At 45.4% G+C, this 12,977-nt stretch overlaps 1 protein-coding gene across 1 annotated transcript in view; it reads left to right on the forward strand.

The window, feature by feature from the left end:
• Positions 1–8,410, forward strand: part of COLEC12 (collectin subfamily member 12) — a 201,716-nt gene extending 193,306 nt beyond the window's left edge. Inside the window, exons 9-10 of the mRNA XM_062201437.1 lie at positions 5,770–5,915; positions 7,717–8,410. Coding sequence (XP_062057421.1) covers positions 5,770–5,915; positions 7,717–7,736 — 166 coding nt within the window. The 3' untranslated portion in view covers positions 7,737–8,410. The remainder of the gene's footprint in view (positions 1–5,769; positions 5,916–7,716) is intronic.
• The last annotated feature ends 4,567 nt before the right edge of the window (positions 8,411–12,977 follow it).

A 12,977-nucleotide genomic window follows, 5' to 3' on the forward strand; every position in this document is an offset into this window, starting at 1 on the left:
GGGCCCTGCACCCCATGGGAGACCAGGAGAAGCACCTGGCTCCTGCCATCGGATCAGCGCGGTGCACCGGCCGCAGCGCGCTACCGCGGCAGCCATTGGAGGGTGAACCAACGGCAAAAGGAAGACCTTTCTCTCTCTCTCACTGTCCACTCTGCCTGTCAAAAATTTAAAAAAAAAAAAAAATTTCCAACAAAGAAAAGCCTGGGACCAGATAGCCTCATGGCTGAATTCTAAACATTTAAAGAAAAATGAATACCAATTCTTCTTAAACTCTTCCCAAAAAAAAAAAAAAAAAAACAGGGGTTGACAGCCCTGGCACCAACTCATGCCTGTACCCATGTGGAAAAAGCTGAATTCCAGGACCAGGTCAGAAGCAAGAGGACATCCCAGTAGTATACACGGACAGAGTAAACAGCAGCATTTTTAAGAAGATTCCTACCTTCTCTCAATAACTGATAGAACAAGTAGTGTCAACTCTATCATCGTTGGGTTTTCTCACTATCAGCTAACTTGGTGTTTATGAGACCCTTCAGCCAACAATGGCAAGCACACATGCTTTTCAAATGCAACTGGTGCTGTATCCAGATATACTCACTATGTGCTGGGCCAGGAAACAAGTCAATAAACTTGAGAAAACTGGGATTAGATGTCAGAGTATGCCCTCCGAGCAAAACAGTTAAGTTAGAAATTGACAACAGGTATCTGTGAAATCCCAAATACTTGGAAATTCAAGGACCTGTGGATCAAAGAGGAAATCTGAAAGCATTTAAAGGAAATGTAAACACAACATAACAAAATTTGCGAGATGGAGCTAAAATGGTGTTTACAGGGTCACTGACAGCTTTAAAATGGATATATTAGAAATGTTTCTAAAGGTTGAAAATCAATTGCTCCAAGCTTCTACTTCACAAGGGTAGAAAAAGAACAGGAAATTAATGCCTGAGCAAGTGGAAGGAAAGAAATAATAAAGACCAGAAAGCAATGAAATAGAAAGCAGATAAACAACACAGAGGCTCAGTAAATCCAGGGGCCCAACAGAGCTGATCTTTCTACGCTGGTGGGAGTCAACACAGATGGGTCATCTGGCAGGCTGTCACTGGTGACAGACTACCCACACCGGGAGATTCAGATGCACATGGGATGCAGGCTCTGCCCACCTGCTCACAGCACAACTCTACAACAGGAGTTTTTTGTTTGTTTTTTCAATTCAAGAGAGCACATGTTTCCCTCCACTAGTCACTCCACAAATTCCCGCAATGACTGGGTCAGGCTGAAGCTAGGAGCCAGGGACTTAATCCAGAAATCCTGCCTGGGTGCTGGGGACCCAACTACTTGAGGCACCACCTACTGCCTGTCATGTCTATACAGGTAAGAAGCTGGAATCAGGAGCTGGAACTGGGAACTGAACCCAGGCGTTCCAATATGTGGGCACCTTAATCACCAGGCCAGACATCTGCCCCTAAGGTAGCTTTTCAAGCCTCTCTTGACCTTAGGTCATCAAAGGGGTAATTCCCAGCACACACTTGAATCTTCCCCATTCCTCTTGGCCACAGGACTCAGCTGGTGGGAACACGCTGGCAGGTTATGAGCTGCGGCTTGCATCTGTATGTTGCAAAGGGAAAGCCCATGTTACCTTTCTGCCAGGCAGATTTCTCGCTGTGATGCTGCACCCCGGGATTGAAGAGCTACAGCATGGTAGGGCTGGAAGAGGACCTACAGCGTCCTCTCATCCATGAGTCACCCACTTGAGGTTGCAGCCAGAGGGGCGCTGACTCAGGCCGCAGGACAGGCCTCTTCCCCAGTAGTGGGAGAAAACTCTGCTGCAACAAAACACTTCCCAGTGCTCCGATTTTCCCGCTTGGAGGCCAGGCCCTTACCGGCATGAGTTTCTTGGCCAGGCAGCCTCAGTTTTGTGGTGCATGAGACAGTAATGAGTGAGGTTGAAAGGCTGGGTTCCAAGAGTGAGAGCATGTGCTCTGTCTCCATTGGGGGACCCCCCCCCCCCCAAGCCCTGCAGGGGTGCCACACCCACTCCAGCTCCCTGGCGCAGGCAGCTGGAGCATTTCTGTGCTTGCTGGTGTACAGTATGATTGCCCAAGTACATGTGTGTTTACCCCATCACTTCCATGATGTATGTATTATGGGATTCAGGGATTTTTCACTTACACTTCAGCCCTTCTTTCTGGAGTCTGCTTGTGAATGCGGTTAAGGCGCAGTTTAAGCTGACATTCTTCTCCAAAATTTTATAAATACACACACACACACATCTTCAAAAAGTTCATGGAAATATATATTATGGACAAACCCTGCATAAATTTCAAAAAACCGTCATACCAAAATAAACAGTTTTAAAATTTATTTTCACTTTTTATCAAAAAGGCAAACAGGGGCCAGTGGCTGTGGCATAGCAAGTAAAGCTGCTGCCTGCAGTGCTGGCATCACATATGGGTGCCAGTTCAAGTCCCGGCTGTTCCACTTCCAATCCAGCTCCTTGCTAATGCTCCTGATAAAGCAGTGGAAGATGGCCCAAGTCCTTGGGCCCCAGCACCTGTGTGGGAGACCGGGAAGAAGCTCAAGGTCCTGGCTTTGGACCAGTCCAGCTCCAGCCATTTCAGCCATTTGGGGAGTGAACCAGCAGATGGAAGACCTCTCTGCCTCTGCCTCTCTGTAACTCTGCCTTTCAAATAAATCTTTTAAAAATGTCTATTTAAAAAAAGGCAGACAAAGGTCTTCCACTTGCTGGTTCACTCTCCAAATACCCTCAACAGCCAGGGCGAGGCTACACTGAAACCAGGAGCTGAGAACTCAATCTAGATGTCCCACATGGGTGGCAGGGGTCCACATATTTGCTGCTTCCCATGATGCACGTGCGGAGGAAGCTGGGTCAGAAGCAGAGGAGCTCGGACTCCAACCAGACATTGTGACATGCAACATAGGCATCCCGAGCAGCATCTCAACCACTGCACCCAACACACACCCGGAAACTCGTTTAATTTCATTTGTCCGTGAACTTTTTGAAGTACCATCATACATCTTTTTTCTCTGATATGTTCTATTGTATTCAAACCATGTAGACTGAGTTTTGCCACAGTCACTCCCTGTGATCTGAAGCTTCTGAGACTCTGCAAACTCAGCCTACAGGACCAAGTGCTCTGTACAGTGGCTTCAGGCCACCCCACCGCATCCGTGGTGGGCTCCAGCAGTCACACACACCCCACTCACCCAGAACTGCTTTCTGCTTCTTCTCCTCCAGAAATCCCTCAACACTGTATCTGAAGAATTCAGTGACCTGCAGAAAGGTGACAAAGATTGCCACCTTTCTCTTCTTTTTTTTTTTTTTTTTTTTTGAGAGGCAGAGTTAGACAGTGAGAGACAGTGAGCGAGAGACAGAAAGGTCTTCCTTTGCCGTTGGTTCACCCCCAAAATGGCCACTACGGCCGGCGCACTGCTCCGATCTGAAGCCAGGAGCCAGGTGCTTCCTCCTGGTCTCCCACTCGAGTGCAGGCACCCAAGCACTTGGGCCATCCTCCACTGCCTTCCCGGGCCACAGCAGAGAGCTGGACTGGAAGAGGAGCAACCGGGACAGAATCTGGTGCCCCAACTGGGACTAGAACCTGGGGTGCTGGCGCCGCAGGCAGAGGATTAGCCTAGTGAGCCATGACACCAGCCACCACCTTTCTCTCCACCTGCTTGTCACTCCATCTAGTCAATGAATCTCTTTTATCTACTTAAATCTTTTAAAAAAGTTATTTTATTTATTAAAAGACAGAGTTTCAGAGAGAGGTGGAGACAGAGAGAGAGGTCTTCAATCTGCGGTTTCACTCCCTAGATGGCCCAGATAGCTCAGCCAGAGCTGAGCTAATCTGAAGCCAGGAGCCAGGGGTTTCTTCTACGTCCCCCCATGAGTGCAGAGGCCAAAGCACTTGGGCCATCTTCTACTGCTTTCCCAGGCCATAGCAGAGAGCTGGATTGGAAGAGGAGCAGCCGGGACTAGAACAGGTACCCACATGGGATGCCGGCGCTTCAGGCCAGGGCTTTAACCCACTGCGCCACAGCGCCAGCCCCTTATCTACTTAAGATGACTTTAAAGGAGGGGGAAATATTAAGCACATCTTCTAAATCCAAAGAAGTCCTATTGATCTAGTTTCCCAGTTAACTGAGAAATCAAGAATATCAAATGTTCTCTTATTATATATTCAGGAATTGAAAATCCCATCAACAAAATTAGAACCAAGTGATCTCACCTGACCAGCAAAAAATGAATGACATGTGTTTTAACAAGAGCAAGCAACTCAGACATAACTGACATTGCCAGGAGAGTCCTGCAACGCAGATAGAAAGTAGACACAGAAAAGGCAGCTTCCTCCAAACTATCTTTTCATCACCAGGCTTATGTGAGATCACTATTTATTTTTTTTCCAATCTCATACACTTGAAAATAAACTATTTTTCCTTCCAGTTTAACCTGTCTGGCCTCACCGTGACAGCCTGAGATTCTGAGTCCAGCTGTCTCTTGTCTGGTATATAAGTGCTCTGAGAGTAGCGACTCTGGGCTCTCTGCGTGCTGTGCTGCCATCACAACCTAGGTTATAGACACGTGGTTGCTGCTCTATGGGTATCTGTTGAGTGTGTGTGTGAATGACTGTTTTCTAACTCTCTCTTCCAAGTATTATACCATTCTTTTTACTCCATTTCTTCCTATTTTTTTATTGCTGGATTTATTCAACTGGGGTCACTATTCATTTTTCTAAAAATCCCAAAATACACATTTGGTGTGTGGCAGTCCAGTTTTACCATTTGCTCTGCACCCCTTGAGTATAACTTCAAATGTCCCTTCCCACTGCCCAAAGATGTAGGACGCCGTGGGCTGTCTCCTGGAGTGACCCCAGGACAGCTGGCCTGTGGCTGATGGGGAACAGCCCCCTCCCCAGCCTCCACGGGAGGCAGGCTCCTCTCAGGCATTGGCCACAGCCTCGTGGCATGAACCTGCATCTTCAAAATGATGCTACAAATTGAGTCTGGAAACACGTCTGATTTATGGCGCAGAAACAGAATCAAGAACTGTTAACCCTGGCAAAGTGCCATTTTGGAGCAGCAACATCCAAGTGAACAAGCCTCGAATGAACTCATCCTAAAGAAAAACTTGTTTTTTAAGAATCTCAGTCCCCCCCCCCCCAAAAAAAAGCAATGAAATGTATGAGTCATTTTCCAGAGGATTAAATTACTATTTCTTTCTAAAGCCATCAACCAGAAAACTGCAACCAGTTGTTTGTAACTTTGTAACTCTAGGTTCTTGCAAACAAACGTCTTCCACTTCCTCTTCCTGACATTTTGACTTGGAGATACTGAAATATACAAGGGTCCCTCTGGGTTCTCACAAGACAGGGAGAGTGATGCCCTCATTGTGCGTTATACTAGTGAATTCGTGCATGTACACATGTGGGTGTATGTATATACAGAAGTCGGTATTCCAGTACACACTAGAAAGCCATCTTTCTCAAAGAAGGATTCACACACTTAGCACTGTGATGGAGAGACTCAATGAACTGATTTCATTGTGGCAAACAAAGAGAACAAGCCTGGCTACTCATAACTCAGCTGCGGCTTTTTCTGAAAAAGAGCACGCACTGCTTTTTAGGCAACACATTTTCATTCCAGGACAAATGATATGCCTCAGTTTTTGTTTTTCACATGGCTCAGCTGCTCTCGAGTAAAGAAAACCTCTGCATTACTGTGCAAATAACACTCATTTTTCTCTTTTGTTAAAAGAAATTGGAAAGCTGGACAGCCAGATAATTGGGATCGTGGCCAAGGGCCAGGAGAAGACTGTGCCGGGTTGATTTATGCTGGGCAGTGGAACGATTTCCAATGTGACGAGATCAATAACTTCATTTGCGAAAAAGACAGGGAGACAGGTGAGTGAGCAGTCAGTGGAATTTGAGTGGCAGCTGTGGGGCTTAGTTCTATTACAGAATGAGAGATTGTAAGTTTGAGGGCTCTAAATACAGTCTCTACCTTGGGTAGCAGTCCTGGTTTTGTCACTTAATAGCTGAGCAGCTTATTCATTTCAGGGGAATAATAATAGGGTCTTCTTTATAGGGTTGTGGTGAGGACTTACAGAAGTTAATAGATTTGCCTGTTGTATAAGAAAGTATTCAATAACTGGCACAGGACAACAGCTTACAATATTGTTAGTTAACTGTTGTTTAAGATATGGCACCAAGGTTGTTTGTCTTTTTCATAGACATCCACCCAGTCAAGTCAGGTGGCCAAGCATTCTATCCCACATGCATCTGTTGACCATCTACCTAGGCCAGATGCTCTGCTAGATACTGGGGGTACATAGCCATTGCCCCTTATAAGCTCAGAAACCACAGAGGCTTTTGGAAATTTTTTTTAATTCAAAAGAGACTTATCTAAGCTTCATTTAATACACAATCCTATGTGGAACAGGGCATCTTTCTTCATCAGAAAGCGATTTACAGGTTTGGAGTGGGCAATGAAGGAAATGGGAAATGACTGAGTGCAGGGTTTCTTTGGAAGGTGATGAAAATGCCCTAAATTACACAACTTTGTGAATATATTTTAAAATACTGAATTCTATATGATTTAATTATATGATTTGGGAATTATATTTCAATGAATTGTTTTTAAAAGTCAGTGGTTTAAAAAACCTTCAGACATATGAAGGGACTTCAAAAATTCATGGAAACAGAATTCAAAGATGCTTTTTTTTAAGTTTTAAGCTTTTTATTCAGTGAGAGAAACACATAGGAGAGTGAGGGCTCTATGTGAGAAAGAAAGGGAAATCTGGATTCATACCAAGTACCAGGAGCCAACCATGTGGAGGAACAGGCAGCCAGAAAGCACTGGGTGGATGGCCAGAAGCCACAGGGCAGCAAGGGCCCAAAGTGGTGAAAGAGGCAAACGGGCTGGACCCACCGCATTCCAGAACTTTAATCCACTTCCAAAGGGGAGCGGTTAATTAGCCTGATTGGCAGGTGGGCACCCAGGTATGGCCAGATAGGGGCATGAGGTCACACAGGGGCATTGTGAAGGGATGGTCTTCCAGCTCACAAACCTGATCAATTTTATAAGAGATTTATTTTGGTGCAAAAAAATTTTTTAAATCATACATGAGGGAACTTCAAAAGACCTGTGAAAATGTATATTATGAAAAAACTATGGTTGAACTTTTTTTTGCACCAAAATACACTTATCTTTGAATTCCATTTCCATGAACTTTTTGTAGTGCACTCATATTTTGGCTCATTATTTTTGGAAGAACTTGGGATACCAGTTATCCATACATCCAGTCAACTGACTATTATTATTTTGTATCTCTGATGTGTCAGGCATTGGTCCATGTGCTAGATCTTAACACACCAAAGGAACACACAGCTTGTTGGACTGATGGAGTGGAATACAGATAGCTAAGCAAGAGGTAACAGTAGATGCTGACAGGTTACCTAGATTTGTCATCTGTTTGCCTTGCTTGCCCACTGGGGATCTGAACAAGAATGAGACTTCCCCAGAGGGGCTCTTGCAAAATGAAATTTACCTTTTACTTAACCTGCATAAGAATTCTAGACATTTCTTTGAGAAAATAAAAATTATTGAAGGATCCAGCTTAGACTCTTTCCTATAAAAATGTTTTTAGAATTGTACATTAACTCTTTAAAAAAAACTAACGCCACCCTTATTTCTCTCTTCTAGTACTATCATCCACATTGTAATGGACTGCTGTAATAATGTGAGCAGATTATTAGCCGGCTCTCCAAGGCAAAGGACACTCCTTCCAGATCACATCACCTCCTCAGACTGGAGGGAAAAAGCACTGAAAACCAATTACTGGAAAAGTTGACAACTCCTGTTTTTTGCCATCCCATCATCACTGAAGGACTTAGGAACTCAAAGGGTCCCTCCTGGGTGATATGTTGATTTTCAGTGTGCAGACGGCATCACATAGATTTTTCTCACCTGATAACCATACAATTATGCAAATTATATCTTCCAAAGTATGGACTGCTCCAAGCAGAAAAAGACTATCATTGGTTGGTGAGCTATAGGGAGAATTTAAAACATATACTGTGTAAACAGTACCTTTCATGTCTAAAATCCCAAATGTAGGAAAGATATGCAGATACACAAATATATAGGCCAACTTTTAGTAATAATATGAACTATACTTAAAGAGCTTTTAAAACTTTGTATTTTTGTACAAAATATTTGCCTTTTACAATTATTCTTTTTTCCTTTTTGGGGAGGGTAATTTTACCAATATAATACATGGAGCCAAAGAAAACAACAATGGTACTAATACAAACTCCTAGGGTTACTTGTCAGGTTTAAATCTACCCAGTGGCAAAGACTTTTTTCAGTTGTGGTTTAAAAAAAATAATTAAATATACTTGTGTAAATATATATGTGTTTTACTGTATCATTTCCTCAGAGTCCATCAGTTGAGAGATCTTTGTGGATTTCAGTGTCAAGCATGCTTGAGCACAAATGTGGCTCCATCCACAGAGCTGAGTCCTGAGCCTGATGTGTGCCTGGCCAGGCCCGGGGAAGCTGGCAACTCAAGACGTGGTTTCGCTTCATTTGGGTGGGGCTGGGAGTGACAGACAGGCATTGTTGGGAGGGACAGAGCCCTTGGATCTCACTGTCCACAAGGTGCTGTTTTATGGCTGCGATAAGAACAGACCTGAGAGCAGACGCACACCAGAGCTGGCATTAATAACCAGGGCATCACAGAAGCCATAGACAGAGATGCTAGGGAGACAGGAACCAACTGGATGCCACCTGGAAACCTTGTTTTTTCTAATTCCCAAAAACATAAACTCCAAGGCCCAATGCGTGATGAAGCGCAAGAGTAAACTTTCGGTCACTGTGCTAAACTCTTACATAAAAGAACCTTTCCTTTCAGCCTGTCTTCTTTCCTCTCCTTAACTTGCCATTAGAAAAGTCTAATATGGAAAGTGCTGAAATAAGGCATTATGTATAAGGGTGCATCAAACACTTCATGGAAAAAAATCAAAAATCTGACTTACCGGCGCCGTGGCTCAACAGGCTAATCCTCCGCCTAGCGGCGCCAGCACCCTGGGTTCTAGGCCCGGTTGGGGCGCCGGATTCTGTCCCGGTTGCCCCTCTTCCAGGCCAGCTCTCTGCTATGGCCTGGGAGTGCAGTGGAGGATGGCCCAAGTGCTTGGGCCCTGCACCCGCATGGGAGACCAGGAGAAGCACCTGGCTCCTGGCTTCAAATCAGCACTGTGCGCCGGCCGCAGCGCGCCAGCTGCAGTGGCCATTGGAGGGTGAACCAATGGCAAAGGAAGACCTTTCTCTCTGTCTCTCTCTCTCTCTCTCACTGTCCACTCTGCCTGTCAAAAAAAAATAATAATAATAAAATAAAAATCTGACTTGGTGCAAAAACAAATTACAATCAACACATTATTTTTTCATAATACACATTTTCCATGACCTTTATGAAGAACCGTTATATGCAGAGATTTAAGAAATTTTCTGCACCAAAATTAATGTATCTTTTAATTCCCTTTTTCATAAGCTTTTTGAAGTCTCCTCTAACTGAAGCTTAAAGCTAAGATTTGCATTCAACAGCTTCCCTGTCTTCCCCACAAGGGTCTTCCCAGGTAGTGCTGCTACCTGTCGCAAACGAAGTAGGAAACAGTTTGGTTGTCACACCTGCAGCTGTGTGGACTGTGGCTTCGCCGATGGTCACCATCCAGGCCGTTTTGTAGCCCAGGAACAGCTACCACCTCTGTACCTTCAGGCCCTACTGCCCCATCCATGTGGCCTGCTCAGAGTGCCACTGGACTCCAAAACCTCTCCAGACCCTGGAACTTTTACAGACTGAACTCAGTCCCCTTTTTCTTTTTTTATTTTTATTTTTTATTTTTGACAGAGTGGACAGTAGAGGGAGACAGAGAGAAAGGTCTTCCTTTTTGCCGTTGGTTCACCCTCCAATGGCCGCCGCGGTAGCCCGCTGTGGCCGGCGCACCGCGCTGATCCGATGGCAGGGGCCAGGTGCTTCTCCTGGTCTCCCATGGGGTGCAGGGCCCAAGCACTTGGGCCATCCTCCACTGCACTCCCTGGCCACAGCAGAGAGCTGGCCTGGAAGAGGAGCAACCGGGACAGGATCGGTGCCCCGACCGGGACTAGAACCCGGTGTGCCGGCGCCGCAAGGCGGAGGATTAGCCTACTGAGCCGCGGCACCGGCCTCAGTCCCCTTTTTCAAGTGGCCGAAAGATTTGTCTTCAGAGGAAACTTGAAAGTAACTACCTGATGCCCTCGTCAGAGTAACTGCTGCCTGCCTTCCGCAACTCAGGTCCTTCCTCTCCCAGCCCTAATAATAACTTCTAACTGCTCATTTACCAGGTCCCCTACAAAGTGCTTCAGTCACACCAGCTCACGTAATCCACACAGCCCAGTGCAGCAGGCCCTAGGACATCCCCACTTTACAGGGAGGTGACGCGATTTCCTGGGTCACACCTGCTCTCGCTGGGAGACGGCATGCAGACCCAGGCTCCTGTTTTCTTTAGCAATCTGGATGCCTCCGAAGCATACAGGGAATGAGGTCAGGTGAATCTCGTGTTCTACCATGCCTCCTGTATGGCTCTGTATATTTAGCTATTTCTATACCAGCTCTCTGTTCATCTACTGATGCTCTTTTGGAGAGAAGAGTTTTAGCAAAATATGACATGTGTAGGTACCTCAGCTGCCATGAACTGTCGAGGAGATAGTAAACATTTTTCTGGCCAAAGACAAAACAAAACCTCTTGAAGATCCCTGCTTATCACCTCTCCTTCACCATCCCTCCAGTGTGAAGCAGTTAGAGTCTATGCTGAACAAACAAATAGTAATAGCTGCTCCCATTTTAAAACAAAAACAGAAACCAGATGTTTAAGGATGTGGACAGCCGTATAAATCAGGTAACAATACCAGCATGTGCCTTTTGCCTCAGATGACAAAAGTAATCTCTTTCTGGGAGTGAGCATGTTAACTCACTTATGACTCAAAAATCACATATGATACTTCATATATCTTTACAACTTGCAAACATCCGAGCTCTTCATGCAGACCTGTTGTCCTTGCTTTAGAAATAAGCAGACGGAGGCTCAGCTTGAAGACTTGCCTATTGTTCATGTTCCTGTCAGTCGCTTTCATAAAAGCAAAGCTGACCAGACTCCCGACTCTTCCCTCTCTAAATTCAAGTCCACCCTTAGCCTCTGCTTGAAGCCCAGCCGAGGATCCCCATGGTCTGCAGGATACACACGCAAGGGCAGTGAGGCCTTCCCTGCCTGGTTCCCAACTCTGTCTCCAGCCTCCTTTGCCCACCCACAGGCACAGCCACACCACACTACCTGCTCCTTCCCTACCTTTTCTATCTAAAAAGTACTTCTAAGACTCAACTCAAGGGTCGCTTCTTGCCTGAATCCTTTCCCAGCAAACCCACCCTGAGGTGTAACAGATTCCTCCTTCCAGGCCAGTGCTGTGCACCAGGTATCTGGGTAAAACAGAAGAAATCCTACAGGTTCACTGAATGGCTTAATAGTGACTAAGAAGACAGAAATGTGAATGTAGCTGGACAGTTATGAAGTCTTAAAAGAACCAAGGGATGAAAGGAGTTAAGCAGGAGAAATGAAGGCATGCATATTGCTAATAGGCGGCCACACACATACACACAGGGTCTTCAAAAAGTGCATGGAAATGAGCACTATGAAAACTGCATGGATTTCAAGTTTTTGTACCAAAATAAACACTTTTAATTGATTTTATTTATTTGAAAGAGTCACAGAGAGAGGTAGAGACAGCAAGACCAAGAGAAAGAGAAAGAGAGAGAGAGAGAGAGAGGTCTTTCATCCGCTGGTTCACTCCCCAAATGGCTGCCATGGCCGGAGCTTGGCAGATCCAAAGCCAGGAGCCAGGAGCTTCATCCAGGTCTCTCACATGGATCCAGGGGCCCAAGCACTTGGGGCATCCTCCAGTGCTTTCCCAGGCACATTAGTAGGGAGCTGGATCAGAAGTGGAGGAGCTGGCACTCATATGGGATGCTGGTGCTGCAGGCCAGGGCTTTAACCCACTATGCCACAGCAGCAGCCCCTAATATAAACATCTTCTAATTCTATTTTCCATGGACTTTAGAATCACCCTCCTATAGATGAGTATTTAAAAAAATGGCAATCTGAGTGAAGAGAATCCAGTAGTAAGCCAGATTCATTCTCTTTACCAAAACACAGCCCTGAGACAAGTAAAAGCTTTAGAACCCCTTTCCAAACAGCAGTGTGAGGGGTTATCTCACTTCTTATTGTCATACTCTGCAGTTTCACAAGAAGCAGTGACCTTTTTAGTCTAAGAAGCTGTATGCACAATTGCCCGTTTTCCTGGATGAATCCCTTAATAGCATGCCATCATATTTACTTTCTGAATCACAAGACAGATGGTGACAACATTTTCAGGTAGGTACTCCATCCTTCTTCCTCCATCCCCTCACTCAAAGAAGATTTTAGCTGACCAAGGTTATAGCAGGTGGGCCAAAGGCCAGAAGAACACAGCCTTCAGAAAACCAACTTGGATTCCTCAATGGTTTCCCCTGACTTCCGCATTTTTCGGTGAATGAACATATGAATGAGCTATCACTATCTCAGTGCAGCCCTGTCTGCCATAACTAGGTTTGTATCCCAGCCTCCAGCCTCCTCCAAGAACTTATTAGCTTGGAGTTTGCAACAGCAGGGATCACTATGCAACTGGGGTGGGAGTCAGCTGCCAGAACTGGGGCTTCTTCCAACAATTCATCCAGACAGATCATTAAATGGGTTTAACCAAAGGGTCTCCATTTAGTTCTCTTGGCCAGGAATGGAGAATTGTCCTTTGGCCAGTCTTCCAGCATTTGCTGCCAGAGCTTGCTGTATTTTTTAATCATCACTCATTGCCCATGCCCCACTAAATCATGCTTAGAAGCT

The sequence above is a fragment of the Lepus europaeus genome, chromosome 9 (genome assembly GCF_033115175.1).
Source record: "Lepus europaeus isolate LE1 chromosome 9, mLepTim1.pri, whole genome shotgun sequence".
Taxonomy (NCBI): domain Eukaryota; kingdom Metazoa; phylum Chordata; class Mammalia; order Lagomorpha; family Leporidae; genus Lepus; species Lepus europaeus.